The sequence below is a fragment of the Pempheris klunzingeri genome, chromosome 22 (genome assembly GCF_042242105.1).
Source record: "Pempheris klunzingeri isolate RE-2024b chromosome 22, fPemKlu1.hap1, whole genome shotgun sequence".
NCBI lineage: Eukaryota > Metazoa > Chordata > Actinopteri > Acropomatiformes > Pempheridae > Pempheris > Pempheris klunzingeri.
The window spans coordinates 13,130,351-13,148,356 of NC_092033.1; the positions used below are offsets into that span (position 1 = coordinate 13,130,351).

General features: G+C 40.5%; 1 protein-coding gene across 1 annotated transcript in view; it reads left to right on the forward strand.

Moving 5' to 3' along the window:
- LOC139221692 (ankyrin repeat and BTB/POZ domain-containing protein 3-A) overlaps nt 1–18,006 on the forward strand; it is a 156,597-nt gene that overhangs the window by 127,987 nt on the left and 10,604 nt on the right. The window contains exons 3-8 of the mRNA XM_070853612.1: nt 492–699; nt 7,458–7,610; nt 9,261–9,426; nt 14,381–14,470; nt 16,718–16,819; nt 17,682–17,775. Coding sequence (XP_070709713.1) covers nt 492–699; nt 7,458–7,610; nt 9,261–9,426; nt 14,381–14,470; nt 16,718–16,819; nt 17,682–17,775 — 813 coding nt within the window. The remainder of the gene's footprint in view (nt 1–491; nt 700–7,457; nt 7,611–9,260; nt 9,427–14,380; nt 14,471–16,717; nt 16,820–17,681; nt 17,776–18,006) is intronic.

Consider the following 18,006-nt stretch of genomic DNA (forward strand, 5'->3'; position numbering starts at 1 on the left):
TGAAGGCTTTACTTACCAACACGATTACACACACCCACTAACAGATATTGTAGTTTCTCCATGACTGACTTGATGGTCATGTAATAACTGGGTGAAAAAAAAAAACAAAAAACAAGAGCTACAAATAAATTGAGGATAGAATAAGAGCTCAGGGTCCTAAGTGTTTTCCTGAGAGAGGCACCATGTGCATAAGATCTACTTTCAAGGCATCAATTTCCATCTCAACAGGGACTGTGGGCATTATGTGTATGACTAAATGTACGGTGAATCAGAGGGGGTGCGAATCAGGGAGTGAGTCTCTGCATCATGAAAGAAGTGTTCACATGTCAAAGGAGCGGTGCACAAAGCGAGTTTGTCATTTGAATTTTGTTATAATTCCTAACTGCACCACAAGATGTTAGTATTTTATCTTTAATGCACAGTCCCCATGTCTTTACTCAGTATTTGGTCAAATCCACACACTGTTCTCATGTATAAAAATGGTCTTTCAGGTGATTTGGTGTGCCGGGCCATGCACCACCTCCAGCCACTGCACATCAAGAACCCCAGCAATGGGACTCCAGTCCACCAGAAGACCAACACCACAGTGCACTGGGAGCCTGAAGCCCTCTATACCCTGTGTTACTTTATGCACTGCCCTCAGATGGAATGGGAGAACCCCAATGTCGAGCCCTCCAAAGTCACCTTACAGACTGAGAGGTGAGTCCAACAGTAACCCTGGAAATGATGCTGCTTTCACACTCTTTGTTTAGTCCAAATCCAGAGACAGTTTGCCTAAAAACTTGGTAATATGGACTCTTTTTTGCAGACCAAGAATACATATCCAAATTCATACTTGCATGGATCATCATTGATATTTTTGAATTGTTAGCAAAAATATAAAGCAAAGCAGCCTGTGTTTTTACACAGGTTTGCTAATTTAATTGCAGATATTTCTCAGAGAGCTTCTCAGAAATAATCTCATTGGTTGTGTTAAACCTTAGAGGTTGGAGACAAAAATCTGTGTCCCAGTTTAGCTGTTGGCTCGTCCGAAGCCCACCATCTATAAATGGAGGGTCCTGGTCCTCCTCCCCGAGCAAAATGGTCTATTTGCACAGAGACAAAATCTGGTGATGCGTTCAGGTGCGTTACAGAACGTTAACTCAAAGTCAAACCTGTAACGGCCACGTTTCTCACCTTGACAGAGCCAACAAAGTGCAAATGCCAGTAACATCGTTATTCTTAAATGCATCACTAATGACCTCATCGATAAGCTGCCGTGAAGTTGTCAAAATCATAAATCAGAGAATCACGACTCTCTAAATGTCAGTGCTGAATATCTGCCTCTGTTGTACACAGGTACTGACATTCAGACTTTGAAATTCATACCTCCTCTGGTGCTCAAATCTATTAGAATTGTAAAATTTCATCTGACTTTCATTTGTTCCCTGCTCCTGCTGCGTACAGACACAGCTTGATACCGTTTCATACTAAAAACCAATGGACCACATTTATCATGGAAGATAATGGAAAATGTTGCTGAGGAAAAATGTTTACTTAATCTCTGTGGTTTGTGTAGTTTGTACCAGAAAACTATTCAGTTATGTTTTTTTGTGTGTGAGAGTCCTCAGGATCTTGGGAAAACATCCCATGATTCACCCATTCATGAATAAACTGAAGTTTTAAGCTTTACTTACCAACTAGACCACACACACACACACACACACACACACACACACACAGACTAACACAGATATTGTAGTTTCCCCGTGACTCACTCGGTGGTCACGTAATAACTGGGTGAAAAAAAAGAAAAAGAGGAGCTACAGATAGAGACTGATGATACCCAACTTTAGAGAACCAGTGGTGATATTTGACTTCACTTGACAAACAACTGGCACACATGTCCATATAACGTTTTTGTAACACCCTGTGATTAACACATCCAGATTACCTCACATCAACAAACACTGGCATTTACAGTACGTCTGCCGACCAGTATTGACACTGAGGAGGCTTTTTGTCGGCCTAGTTCAAGCATTTTAGCTGACTCACTGCTAACTGAAACAGCTAAAGACAAATATATGGTAATATGACGCTGTAATGAGTTGTTTCCGTAGTCAGTGATCAAGGATAATCTGAAGTCTTTCAAACAACATAGTCAGGCGGAAGGAACTGGCCCAGAGGCTGGAAAGGATCCATTTAGGCAATTGAAAGCAGCGTTTGACATGGCACCAGCTTTGGCAGACACTTATGACATTGAAATTCAGACAGTCTCAGAACTTAATTCAGTGCATCAATGAGCCCAAAAAGGACCCAGTCTGACAAGAACTGGCCAAGCTGCTCAATTTTGCCAATTAGCCAACTTGTACACTATGATGTGTGGTCCTTTGCTTCCACTCACCAAGCTTTAGATCACACAGTAAGATGATTTCTGTCATCAAACGTTTGTGTAAGTTAAAACCCAATCTGAACATGTCCACATTTGTGGCTCACTGTACACACTGTGAAAGCATCACATTCAATGGGCCAAAATTCATCCATCATATACAGTATGTGTTTCCAGCCACAGTGCATTTGGCAGTTAGTGGCACATCAGACTTTGAGTAATTGTAACTGTTGTAAAGGTTAGCACAGACATTCCTACTTTCTTGCACAAGTTTTTCGCCCCACAAGCGATCTTGTAAGATGCTGCGTGGGCTGGTCAGCGCTGACACTCCCCTAGGCATTGAGCAGATTGATGGGAACCAGGGGGGCTTCAGTTGGATGGACGGATGGACATATATTCCTACAACTCTCCTCCGCTGTGAGGAGATAAAACTCCATCCTGACGACCCTGGGGAGATCGAGGAATGTCAGCTGGAGTGACATGTCAGCATGCTCTCGGGTCCCCGGAGAGAAAATTCTCTATTTAGCATTCTGCCGAAAGGTTGAAGACGAGTAGAAAGGATCTGAATACCACCAAGGGATGAGAGGAAGGCGGAATATGATTAACTGAGATGAAATAATCTTTGAGCGTTGTTTTGTTAAGCTCTGTCAGGTGAAAATTATCGAAGGGAGGTAAATTGCTGAAACAACTTTTACACCTGAGTTGTAAATATCTAACCGACTTAAAATTAGCCTCAAAAGAAGAAAAGTGTTTTATCACTCCAAATTTTGAAGTTCAAAGAATCTAGAGGAATTTAAAACAGCAACAGAGCTGCACTAGATTACAGTTTAGGATATATTCAGCACTTTGGCCCAGACTTTTTTTACACTGGCAGCTCTGGGTTTTGGTTGTCGCTGCAGGCCTGCTGTCTGTCTCGATGGATATTGTTACCCTCAGTGTTTTCATTCCAGACTGGGCCTCCCTCTTTTTCAAACCCAGAACGGTATATATGTCTTTCAGGAAGCAGACACAAGCTCTGAGAAAAGGGCGGAGGTCTGAAGTGTCACATTAGTCAGCCAACTGCTAAACAGCAGTAAAGACTTTACTTTTTTTAAACTCTTGCCAAAGTTCACATTTTTGGCAGACTGTAGGTGTAAAGACAAGGGTGGGTCTGGTTTTGCAGTGAGAAACTGATGCACACAAAATGTAGACTAGTCAAACATAAGTGTGTCAATATCTAAAAGCTGCTGCCTTGATTAAACATGTGCTTACAGCAAATTTACAGAAGGACCAGGCAGCTGCATACACGGTAAACAACAGTCCCAGATGGTTTCTCTCAGTTGGGTACGAGGTTCTGTGTGAAATCATTCTTTAAGAAATTATGGTTGCCAGAGGGTCACTAGGGAGAAAAGATCTAGAGGGACCTTTACTGATGGACTCATAATATAATTTAACTGACTATAACATGAAATTAGCCCCTTTAATTTACTCTTTCCGGGTTTTCTAATGTGCATCTGAGACTGCTTCATGGTTTTAAAAGCCTTAAAGGACTTTTGTTATCATCTAAGCTGAAATCTGGTGAGTCAGAATTCTACTAACTCAACCATAATTAATGTTTCTTGTAGTACACTTGCTGATAAAAGAGCAGAGTTCATAAAAAGGGCAAAGTCTAGATGACTAAATACAAAAAATGGGGAAAAAAGTCCTGCTTATTATCTTCTTAATGAGAACCTTCATACTCCAACGTTCATATCTATGAGTGACCTGCTTTAAGGCACTGCAGAAAGTTCTGTTTGTCATTTATTCACTAAAATGCACTAGAGAAAAGAGGAAAGGACCTTTTATGGGCTTTAGAGGATAATTATTGCAAATGAATGAGATTCACGGAGGGCGCACTGCCAGAGGTGGACTCGTAAAACTAATTTAGACCTATAAACTTTATCCAGCCCAGGAAAACAATGATCACTTGATCATATCTGTTGTGATATGGAATATACTTTATTCTATTAATTTATAACTGCGGCCAGATGAAACGAGAATACAGCGGATGGGACCAAATGTGGTAATAATTTCTGACAGATGATTATTAATCTATATATTATTAGCTTGTTAGCTTAACTCGCTCCCTAATCTAATGGAGTGTAAAGCTGTAAAACATGTAAGCTGTTAATATCCCAGCTGACACATTCTCACCACAGTTTGATATTGATGTTCAACATTAATGTCTCATACATCAGGCCGGCAATGCATCATCCAGTGTAGACTTTCATCACCGTGCCGCTTTTTTAAGGAAAACAACCCCCTGTCCCACATAGACGACAACAGTATAAACACTTTAAACAAGCCAGTCTAAATTAATAGCCTAGTTGGTTGCACCAGCAATGAATCCAAAAGAGCAGATCTCTTTGTTTTGTCCCACTACCGTGTCCTGAAAAAAGGTCCAGACTGTTTTTTAGCCCCTACCTACGCGCTAACGCTATATGCTCATGTGGTGGCCACTGCGCCACACATTTGCCAGTATAGCTTATCTTGGAGGCGCATAGCCCCACAACCCATTGTTAAATCTGTACTTTTAATATTAACAGCTGTATTAGCCTAATGTTAGTGTGATGCTGGGAGAGTTAAGACATGACTCCATATGGATCAAATTAAACATTTCAATGTATCTTGCACGTTCTACCGTAGGCAGAGGCGATGTGTATTTACTTTTACATACTTTGGGTTATTTATAAACTGATTTAATTTTGGTGATTTTCTATTGGTTTTGGTTTGTATAGTTTTTTTACAATAAAGTTTCTGGCGAGTGTTATTATTCTCTGGGGACTTGTTGCTACTGACTAAAGCTACCATTCAATAAAGTGAGAGGCAAAGGTACCTTTTGACTTATTTGTAAACTAAACCATAGCTACAAATAAAGTATGTAACACTGATCAAATATAGACAAAATACAGCATTCTTCATTTGTTTTTGGATCATTTTATCTCCAACTCCATTGACTTGTTGAGTTAGCTGTTTTGAAATCCCTTTACAACAGTCCATAAAATGAATCTTAAATCACAGTACAACACTGTTTGAAATGTATTGAAATATTTGACTAGATATCATTGTTCTATCTCATCTTCATGCACAAATGAAGCATCATTAGCTTTAGCTCAAAAGCCGTTTAAAAAAAAGGCTGTTTGACATAAAGAAATTCACTATTCTTCTGACTGGTATTATACCTCAGGAGAATAAGAGCCTTATTACCTCTTTCTTCTCTTTGGCTTTTCTCTCTAGGTTTCAGGGTTGTGTGAGTGTCCACGTTGAGGTGTGAAGTTATTGTGGCTGAATGGATGTTCGAGAGCACCAACTGCATTCAAAGATTCCTCTGAAATTCAATTTAATAAAGTAGTCATCTTGCAAATACCTGACTTACGTTTTTCCCAGTTGCTCTGTGAACCTTCAGAAGAATTACAGTCACAGGGTTGTACTCTCGTAAATCATAAAAATGTACTTTGCCCTCTGTAATATATTCTAGCGTTAATTGGAGTGTGCGTTTGTAGCTCAGTATAACTATTTTTTTTTACCACGGAGATCTCAAAAACCTGCTAAATCTCAGCTGTTGATTAGACTGGGGATCATCTGATTTCACTAATTCGCCATAAGATGAATAGCACTTGCGATACACTTAACACACAGCCACGAGAGTGGTATCCATCTACTGTATTTTCTAACTGTATTTTACAAAAAAATCAAAGACTGTCCTTGATGTGTGTGTTACTTATTTTGGTCCATGAGGAGATAGGAAGTCATAGCTGTTCATAATTTTACAGCACAACAGCTCATTCTGCCTGTGAACAGATGTAAAGGGGTTAAATGACTGACGAATGACTGACCTGAATTTTCACTGCTGTTGCACTTTGGGGGAAAAGATAAATAGCAGACAGACCTACATAAGAGTGTGTATGTGAGAGAGAGAGATTAGGTGATTTACAGGTTATGTGATCAGAGACTGTCCACACGCACGCACACACACACACACTCGTCCTGGAAATAAATTATGAAATATGAACATGTCAGCCGGGCAAGACCCATTACTGATTTTGATTAAAGAAGGTAATAACAGCATTTAGGGAGGTTGCAGCATCTAGATCTCTTTCTGTTCTGGACTATCTGAGTTATAAATTATGAATATTGATTTGGTGTAGCTGCCTTTTCGGTTATCTGTAAGGGCATCTTTAATTAGAAAGTTTGTGGCTATCAGTCTTGAACCAGAGTCTTCATTAAGTGATTTTATTTATTGAAAGTGAATAGAGCCCATGGAGCATTATGAATTCTAGCAATGTGTTTTCAAGGATTAGATGATATTATCAGTTTGAAATATTCGTTTTGACATACAAATACTGATACTGTATATTGATATGGCTTTTATCCTGTGTATGTGCTATCTACACTTGTATATGCAGCTAATTGAGTCTTTTATAGCTCGTCTCTAGATCTTTTTCTGTGCAGAAGATGCACATTTAGTGCATTTTTTACGTCATGATATTGATCTACAATTCACACAGCATCATACATGCTGCAGTGTAGGTTTAGTAAGTTAAAGTCCCTGTACCCTTAGCTTGAAATCATATCATGAGTATGATTCATGGCAACAATTAATCATTAAAAAAGCATGTGAAGGTATTACTTCATGATGATTTAAGACTCAAAAGCTCAGCTAACCTTCTTCCTCAGGACAGTGTGGGTGTGGTTAGATTAGATGTGACAAACAACCCACCAACTGTCATCAGATTCTTCAAATGTTGATAAATCCTGTTGTGGGATGTCACCTTTTTCCCAAAGGAGTCTCACTCACGCAGCGAGAAGCGCACAGAGTAAAAAACCCTCATGTGAAAGAACCAAACATTTGGTAGAAAACAGTCAATCCTGAGATCCCATCAATCATAGTACGAAACCAAAAAACAAAAAAGTTTTCAGGGCCTTTAAGATTTTAAGTTTAGTTAAGTTTTTACTGTTTTCCTACATCCTATTATTTCCTTCTGCAAATCCCATTTTACGTGTCATTGTCTCTGCTAATCTGATTTGCGCATTTGATGTGACCAAACAAACTTTTTTTTGTCTCCTGCAGGCCATTCCTGGTCCTGCCTCCGCTGATGGAGTGGATCCGGGTGGCAGTCGCCCACACTGAGCACCGACGGAGTTTCTCCGTGGACAGCGATGACGTGAGGCAGGCCGCCAGGCTGCTGCTTCCTGGTGTGGACTGTGAACCACGACAAATAAAGTAAGGATACAATTCTTACAACAAAATTTTACTGCAACAACCTAACTGCTTTTGACGCAGAAATAATCTCACTGGTTTAGTAAATTAAACCTCAGTGACCGAAGACGACATGCTGTTCAGTATGAGGAGTAGTTTTGCCCTTTGAGTGTATCAACCAGTTGGAGTGGGTCCTCCTTGCTTCTGGAAGTGTTTATTCATTATAGACTTAACATAAGCCCAGTAGCTGAGCTCGGAAATCTCTCAGGCCGTTGAAAAGGTCTAGCTATGTACACATCTGTTAAAATCTTAAGATTTAGAAAAATAAAGTTAGAACATGCGTCTATAAATTTAGCCCCTTGCTTGATATGCATCTTATAAAAAACAGCAAAAAGGGCTTTATAAATGTTGTATATAGTGTTCCTTTTAAAAAATTGTGGTTGATGTGGATCTTTAATGTAGTCAGTGTAGCTAACTGCCACCTCCTGGCAGTGATTGAGATCAGTTGTGCGATAACAGGGTATATTGTAATATGTCTGTCTCATTGAAGACAGCCTTACATGTCAAACACAAGTGTGACTAATTAAGATTGAGCTAGTGGCGTTTAGGGATGGCATTGGAGGTCAATTCATCAGTCTACCACATCAATCCAGACTTAAATATCTCTTAAAGAAACCATCATCTGACATCAACATTTAGCTCAAAGCACAGCAGCCACATGCTGCCTTCAAATGGAAATCATGAGCTTGTGGATACAACATGGGAAGTCGTGTATGTTCAAGAAAATGAAAGTGTTGAAAGGCAAATACAGAAAAAAAACAATGTTGTGAGTACACTCTTGGCATCTAGAAACAACCGTATCTTACAATTTTGCATAGCGTTGAGGCAGGAAATAGGCAGTCTGGAATATCAGCATGTCATCTGCATAAAATCACTTTAAAGTGATTTTATGCAATATATGGACCCCTCATATGGACCTTTATTGTGAACACGGTAAACACAAGTTTGTACATGAGATTTGGCAGCTGTTAAACTAAGTCAACACTCTCCTATCTTCCTCTGTCTCTTCTCGCCGTGGCAGTCATGTTGCCGCGCGCTCAACATTTGTCATCTGGCAGCCCAGTCAGTGGTATTGTATTGGTGTCAGTGGGTTAAGTGTTTTATCGCATTTCAAATACTTGCAGAAAAATAAATGAAACACTGAGAGGTGTGAAGTGCCAATTAACATCTCCATGCATATGCCAGATATAATTGTCACGTAACGTTGGACAAACATCACGAAGAAGTTCCTCTGTGACCTTGTGGAAGTCGGCTATGACAGCAGCTCGGCTTGGATTAAGAGACTTTACAGGAGGCATGAATGAGTAATAATGAGTCATAGCAAAAGCCTCACCTGGAGAAAAGCTACTTTAGGAAATAAGGAAAGTACAGAAGAAAAATGCAATGTTGACAAATGCAAACATTATTCAATGTAAACAGCTCAATATTTGAAATATACATACAATTGCAGGTAATTGTATAATATTGAGAGTTGAAGTTGTGAAAAGCAGAGCAGCAGTCATTTTCTGTTTCCTTCAGTGTGCAGTGGAGATGTATATTCACTGATCTCAAAATCCATTTGTGAGATAAGCTCCCACTTAATCACAGTAATGGATCTGCTGTTTCCATCTGCAGAGCCGAGGATTGTTTCTGTGCCACCAGAAAGCTGGACGCAGCTTCCACAGAGGCCAAGTTCCTGCAGGATCTGGGCTTCAGGATGCTCAACTGCGGACGGACGGACCTGGTCAAGCAGGCCGTGAACCTGCTGGGCCCTGATGGCATTAACAGCATGAGCGAACAGGTCCGCCACCTAGCACACACTCCTACACGCATGTGCGGTATTAACATCACACACCTACACAGGAATAGTGGAGGGTTAAACACAAGGAATTGTGAATTTCTAACAAGTATTACCTGCCAATCCCTGGTTCACACACACTGCACACAAGCTGCTCCCTATGAGTCACGCAATGTGCTAAATTCTCATGGCGTGATGCAACTTTTTGAAATGCACTTTATTTACAACAAAATGTTGGTATAGTTAAAGAGGTTCGTAGAAATACATTATAGGAATATCCACAGATATGGGCAGCATCTGAATATTGTAATATCTGTCGTCCCACACAAACGTCACACCACCACTCATCATATACTCCATCCGACAATCAGCTTAACCAAACTTTTAAAGTGGTCATTGATGTCATTTGTTGTATATGATGAAGATGAAGAAGTTGTATATGATGAAGACGGAGAATCCTAAGGAGATGTCATCAAAGTATATGTTTTGTTCAGCCAACACTAAAGATATTTAGTTTATTTCCACATGCAGGTTTAGCACAATGTAAACAAATAGGCTAAAAACATGTAGGTTCAATATTCAGACATTCAGTTCATCCCCAGGACGATTTAATCCATTTTCACTAAATGTGTTGTGTTCTAGTGTTATTTTTACCTCATGATCTCATATTGAAGCCTGCCACCGACTTATCGAAATAAAGTTAGGGGCCACCTTTAATAGACAGTACAACTTTATTTTCATCTGGACCTTTGTTCTGTTTCCACATCTTTGTCTTTGAAATCCAGTTTAGACTTTTTTTAATCTTTTGAAATGAGTTCAAATACAGGGGTTCATTATTTGAATTATTTAGGCACATGGTTAGGATATCATGTCATAAATGTTATTTTGGATGTGTTATGGGCAGCTAAACCCATACGTGTGAGGAGTGTAAGTGGCCGTAGAAAACAACTGAACACAGAAAATGAAGCAGTCTTGACAACAACAACTTTCTGTATAACCACAAATACACATATAGTTACAGACATGTTCGTAAAATGATATTAAAAAAATGCAGAGATGAATGATCTATTGTTCTATTTGTTCCTGATGCTGCAACTCCCTTCCTGGATTGAGCTTTGACGGGTTTGCTTTGATCATCAGGTCGATACCTCAGCCTTGCTGCTTCAAAGTGTTAATGTCATTGGGGATTTTCTACCTTCCCCAGTCAATGGAAATATTGGTTATATCTTGCACTGCTAAGTGGAAACTAATTGTCCAATCTGATTTTCAGCAAGCAGAGAGCTTTGCCTGGATAAGTTAATTTGAGAAATTCTTGGCAGATCTTCACTCAGATGCACTGAATACGTGAGATTTCAGGGATTTCTACAAATCCTTTTTTTTTATTTTAGTTTCTAACATAACCCCATGTTTTAGAGAACTTACATGTTCCATGTTATCCACAGCTCCTGGCAGGTTGATTCAAACCATTTTCAGTCGGATTATTTGTCTGCAACAGACCTGAATTTGTAGTCAGTATTTGCATGAGTGCAACAAATTGTATTGTCTGACTCACTTTTGCTGTTCACTCCTCCCATAAATAACAAGCCGAGGTGACACACAGGCTTTTGTTCATTTGTAAAACCAGCTAAACAGTGCAAGGGACCAGACGGTGATAGAGGAGCAATAAAGGAGAAGCTGCAGTCTGTCATCATGGCTGAGAGGCATTCGAACCCGTAATGATGGTCATCAGGGTTCGCCGTCTATCGCACTCAAGTTGCCTGCTTATTAAGTGGATCGGTGTCCAGGAAATATTTAAGAACGAATCACCTCAAAGGGATGTCAGTCTTCAACATAAAGGGCTTCGGTGTGTTATGAGCGAGTCGTAAAAGGCCTTTGTTGAACATAATGACCCGTATCAGGCATATGATTGAAATCTGTTTTATGGAAGCTCGTCGAAACACTTTAAAATTAGCTTTTTTTTTCTACTTTGGATAGTCGGGTGAATGGGAAGAACTCGCCACTTGTTTTATGTTAAAGTCCTATTGTTATTTTTCTGATCCGCTTCACTTTGCCGCAACACCCAGATGCAGCTTCACTCTGCTGCTCAGACCAGAATGTGTCATGTCGATGTGTGTGTGTATGATAGCATGCAGAGATATAAGGTGTTATGTCAGGAGTTTCAAAGCCTGCCTATGTTGTCGCTGCTGTTGGAGAGACTCTGTTATTTTTAGGCAGTTATGATTATGTTTGGAAAATTAGAGCCTGACTACAACTACTGGAAATGTCTCTAATTAATATGGAGGAAATGGGCCCCCAGTTGTGTGTGTCCGTAGGAGGTATATTTTAGTGCAATCTTGAAGTACATTAGTAAGTTACGGTGCACTCACAATGGCACACGTGATGCTCTTCATGACGAAATGGTGATTTTAAGAACATTACTTAAAGAAAGACGTGGCGACTGATGAATGATGCTGTGTAGGTTTCCTACAGAACTAACGAGCACAGCTGTCGGCGAGCTCCTTTCTGAGCTGCTAATTTGCTTTACTGAGAGCACTGAAATCTACATTTTTCATGATATGCTCAAGAGGAATTGAGCAAAGAGTCTGCCTTAAAAGTACGATTTCATGGGTGTTAGTTAAGATCTTTAAAAAAACAACACTGTGTGCACTTATTTAGGTGTTGAATTCTCAGAAACAGATCAACAACAAATAATAACCAGGATGGCGCTCCAATCAAGTCATTTGTGGGCAGTAATTTGTCCATCCAGCTATTTTCTAAACTCTACCTGCCAGTGTAAGATAATCATTGTATGTGTAACAGGTCATAGTTTGGGGTTTTTTTCCATAATAGTGAAATTGTGCAGAGTTGATGAGGACCATCCTGATAAATGAGAGTCATTAGCTGAATCTGAATCTGCCCTAAATTATCACATCACATCTCTGCTTAGATGTTTTGCAGCAGGCACCGTTGTCGCTCATAACCTCAAATAAAGTCTTTGCGATTAAGTTTTGCAGCTTTTGTTCACTTTCAGAAATGGGTTCTCATGATGAAACTGGCTGTTAAAATATCCTTCACTAACGTGCTTTCAGTAAAAGTGATGAGGGACAAAATCCACAGTCCTTGCTCTGTGCAAAAATACAAAAATACATTTGGAAATGCGTGAAATTGCTAATACAAGGCTTCAGCAGGCTGAGTGAGTAGATAACCGACAAAAGTTATAGTCTTTTTAGTACAAAATTCCCCCCAGTGTTATTTTAAATCAGACTTGACTAAGTGTGAATCTCTCCCTTCACTACCAAACTGTTTGATTTAGTGTGTTTATCCTCAGGGTTTGTTTGGTTTACGGTACAAAAGGCCTCACCTGTAACCTTTTGGCTTGCATGTGAGGACGGTGTCTGTAGCCTAAAAACGCTGGCTCGTATACAACTTGGTGAACTCCCAGATGTTATTTTGTGAAACACAGAACCGTCCTTGGCACTCAGCTCTCAGTCTGGATTTGAATATGCAGCAATTCCCGACTGTTTGTATGATTATTTGGTTTTTGGCACGTGGCAGCACTGATAACCACAGCAGGGTTTCGGGGCCCGAGCCATCCCCAGCATGCACTGGGCTAGAGGCAGAACACCCCTTGAACAGAACAGCCAGGCAGCCACCCTCATATTCGCACCTCCTACGTTGTGAGGACGGTTTAGATTTTTTTCAGTCCACCTAACCAGGATGTGATTGGCCTGTGGGAGGAAACTGGAGCTCCTGCGGAACTTGCAAACTCCAATTGTCAGTTTTGAGCCCAGGGCCTGAGGCTGTCGAGCTAACCACTAAACGTTTCTCACATTGGCCAAATAGTCCCAAACCAATAATCTACTTTAGTATCAAAACATCTGGCTCATGAGGCTGATTGGAAACCATAATTTGGGGGTTTAATGAGGTAAATGTGTTGCTTTGTCGAGCACAATGGTGGAAAAGGCTCTCATTCTTAACATAAGCAAAAATGGCAATACCAAAAAAATACTGTATTACAAGTACAGTAATAAGCAAAAGTATAGAGGAATTAGTGGAAAATATACTTATAAAGGTAAAAAAGCACATATACATATGATGGTATGGATTTTTTATTGTATATGCATTAATATGTATATGAGTATTCTTACTTGCAGCTGATTTAATTTTGAGTTGTTGATTATAACTGATAGGGAAGATGCAATTTAACATAGTTGCAATACAGAGCATGAAACTGATTTGATGCACAGAGAATTCATGGCTATAGCTAATTTACAACTGGGTTTTTTCACTTGTACAGTGCAGTTAAAATATACAGATGTCCGTATCACAAAATCACATTATGCCACAGATATGGAATTACAATAAGATACATGCACAATACACACACACACACACACACACACACACACACACCAAGAGTCTAATTAGCTAAAAGTGGGTACAGCTCTTGTTTGCTTTCAGCCAACATTTCACGTTTGTTGTAAACGATTTTCAATCTGAAATCAATTTCATTTCAGTCTGTAATGTGTTCCACAGTTGACAGCCCTTTACTGAGTGAGCTGATGGTCCAAATTTAAACCTACAATGTGTTATTTTACAGCTGCCATTTATAGGTTGATCATATGTTAATCGTACGGTTACGTTATTATAGCTTTCAATTAAATGTAATGGGGTAAAAAGTACAATATGTGTCTCTGGAATGTAGTGAAGTGGTATGAAGTAGCATAAAATAATAGGTACGGCAGCAAAGTACATTTCATGGCACTGCTGTGTTGTTCAAACTCTAAACAGCTGCTCATTTACTTCATAACATTTTCAGATGAGAAGTAGAGTAAGTGAGAGAAGTGGTTGCCTGAAACCTCCTGAAAGAACCATAGCTTGTCACCTTTCCTCTCCACAAAATGACATTGTAGAAATGAATAATCCATCCTAAGCCCTGTAATGTGTCCCCCCCCTCTCCCCACCTCCCCTCACGCAGGGAATGACCCCTCTCATGTACGCCTGCGTCCGCGGTGATGAGGCCATGGTCCAGATGCTGCTCGACGCCGGAGCGGACATCAACAGCGAGGTCAGTGTTCACGAGACACCATCAGTCCCACGTGTCACGGTGTCACATTTATTCCACATTTTGCTTTTTATGTCCAAAATGTTCATTCATATTTTTTTGTGTGTTTGTATCAGTGAAAACAATGAACCCACTTTGTGTTGCTCTGCCCCCCTCCCTCCCCTCTGTCTTCATTGTCTCACCTGCTGTCGGCATGCTCTCTGTTCTCCTTGGCAGCTTATTACATGAAGTGCACTGATAAGCAATAAACGAGGATCATTTTCACAGTAACAATGATAGTTTGTCTCTGCACTGATATAGAATAATACACCTCTGACAGTCCCGTGATGCTGCAGCTTACTTCCTCACATTTTACACTGTAGACATTCAGCTGCAGTTTGTTTTATACCACATCAATAATGCATTACTGTTGTACTAAGTGTGTGCACTTAGTGTAACTTGCTACCACACACTGTGCATGAGGCATGAACTTCACTGAGATCTAAAAGTAACAGTGAGTCAGTATAAATCCTGATTTTGTCTCTGCAGTGTGTCCTGTTTATATGTGTGTGTGTGTCCTGTTTGTGTGTGTGTGTATGTAGCTGCTTTAATCTTGTTTGACCATGAGAATATATTTAAGAACAGAAATGTTTCATGGACTCTCCTCCACCATAGTAACCTCATTGTTGGCTGTTTTTGTGATTGCTTCCTTGGTTTAGTGTCTGTGTTTAGTGCAGGTGTGTTGACTCGAAAGCAAAGCACAACCCATGTACATGGTTAAAGGATCAGTTTGCCCAAATTACGTATTTCTAATGGAGTCTGGCCGCGCAGATAGTTTACTTTGTCCATGCTGTTTGTGATTTCAGCCACCACAGCGATACAATGGTGCTAAATGGAAATTTCTCCTCAAATCTGAGAGGTCTGACAAGATAATTAAAGGGATAAGAAAAAAGCAAAATGTGCTCTTTTTTCCAGCATTTTCTTTGATTTTTTGCATTTCATGTGAAATAAAGCTTTTTCAGGCTTCAAAGAATCCCTCAAAATAAAAAGCCTTACAGGCAAAAATCCCTCTTTGGTTGAGCTCCACAAAACTTTTGATTTATTTGAAACAAGGGGGGGGGTGTCAGTGCAGATACCTACAGTGTAGGTTTTAATTAGTAGTACATGATCAGGACATATGACGCTTTAATTACACTTAATTGTGTTTACATTCTTTTACGCTCTAATTTACATCCAGGTGACATCTACTTTTCTCATTACTCATTATTCTTTTCCTGTGGCAGAGAGCCGTGAGAGCAGTGGAGATGTCTTAGGTAGATGTGTGTGACTGAAAATGAGAAGTCTTTTCTCAACCAGAGTCCAGAATCACCTCCATTTTATTGAAGTGGCGACATAAATCTCAAAAACCACAACGTATCAAACCAAAACTGTCTGCGTGGCTAAACACACCATGAAGCGAGTGCGAAAATATGTCTTTTTTATTGTAATTTGGGTGAACTGAGCCTTTAAGTGAAGTAAAATCAGATGATGTTGCATATCACTGATTGAAAAAAGGCTTTGTTAAAGCAGCAACTGTAGAGTCATGATATTTGAGGATATTGCAGTCAGTGAAGCCTCTGTTTGTGCTGAAACTGCCTCACACGAGGTGATTAATAATTCATCGCTGTGAAAACAAAAACACTAACGGTCCCGCTGTTGTTTAGCATCAGGGCTCAAATGAAATGTGACATTGCATTAAACATCTGTTTGAAAGAGGCCTCCTCCAGGCAACATTTAGAAATCATTTCTATAATTTACTCGGTGATAAAGCCACTTTAGAAACATGGGGCTGCATGGCTGTTTAATTCCCCTCTGACGCTGCTTTGTTCGTGAGTCAGCACCGCCCGTCTTGACAGTGTTTGTAGTCTTTGCCAATGTTGTGTTTTCTCTCTGGTTTCATTCCCCTTTGAAATGAAACACTATTTAAAGATGGAGCTAGACAGATAGTGCAGCGTGCGGTCAGAGAGCCGTGCCCGGGCAGACACACCTCACGTTCAGAGGCGAGGGCTGAGATGAGAGCTGTGAGTCGAGCTGCTCAAAATCTTCTGTGAAACTCAAGAGGAAAATCTCCCTCTGCCATCCTGCCCTCCTTCGCTTACACTTCTCCTCCTGCATACTGCTTCTTGCTCCTCCCCCCACCCCTCCCCCCTCCCCCTCCCCATCTCCCGCCCTGAGCTGTGAATGTTAATGGCTGTATATCTCTCTCCCTGAACTTCACCTATGACTTCCCAGGTGCCAAGCACAGTAAACAAGCACCCCTCAGTTTATCCTGAAACGCGCCAGGGGACGCCAATCACTTTCGCCGTGTTACACGGACACGTCCCTGTCGTGCAGGTAGTGACGTTTATGACCTGTAACCATTAGCCTGTGGCCTTTGCCCTGGCCTTTGCACCAAGATAAGGATATAATGATGATGATGATGATGATTATGGTGCATCATAATAATAATAATAATAATAATTCCATATGCCGTTTTTATTTGTCCTACTTGGTCCTATCTGTGCAGTAATTATCTCTGTTAAGCGGAGAGGACTAACTCTCCAGATTTAGTTTGTTTTTAAATTATGTATGCTCTTAAAATGTGTAGATGAGTCACCCAGCCAACCCCCCTCCCCCTCTGATTGTCACCATAAGTGAATCTAAGAATTGGTCCTACAGCAGAAGGGAGAAACTTCCAGAGGCAAATGAAACAGAGCAGAGCTCAGCCGGCCTGATACACAGCCGCAGGGAGGCCACATTTCAGTGTTGTGTTCAGTTCTGTTGCTTTTTAATATATAATACATTTTCCCAGTAATTTTTGTATGAGCTGACACTGGCTGAAAGCCTGATGAACAGCGTCGCCCTCAGGATTTTTTCAATTTCAATTATTAACCTGCACCACTGCAATCAGAGATTTTTTTTTTTTGGTGGGATAGAAAAAGAAACCTTTTCGATTGTTTCCTTCTCAGCTCAGACAAGTCGACACCAGCAACAATAAGACCCCCAGACAGGACCTAATGAGGAAGAGTAGCAAGAAGTGTGTTTGGTGTCCACAGCTAGGACAGTCTAAATGAGGTGGTTTAGGTTTCCACAAGTTGTGGCTTTTCCTCTCGCCAAGCCTGAGTGTAACACACCATCTCTCCCTCGCCTGTTTTCTCCCTCCTTCCCCCCTGGTTTGTTTTCCCCTCCCTCCCCTCTCCGCCTCCCTCCTCCACAGTTGTTGCTGGATAATAGAGCAAACGTGGAGGGCGCCCTGCAGGATGGGGCGGAGAACTACACAGAGACCCCTCTCCAGCTGGCCGCTGCTGCAGGTAATCGCACGCAAACAGCTAAGATGTAGATTCGTTTTCATTTTCATACTTGACCCAAGCATTCTTCTTCTTGATGCAGCATATAAAGGATTAGTCATGGCATGCCTGGGTCTAATCTCACCAGAAGGCATTCTCACTCTGCTTTAATCACTTAATTAATTTCTCACTTTCAATTACTATCTGAGAATCAAGAGTGCGGTGAATTTCAAATGCTGCTTCTCGTGATTGTGT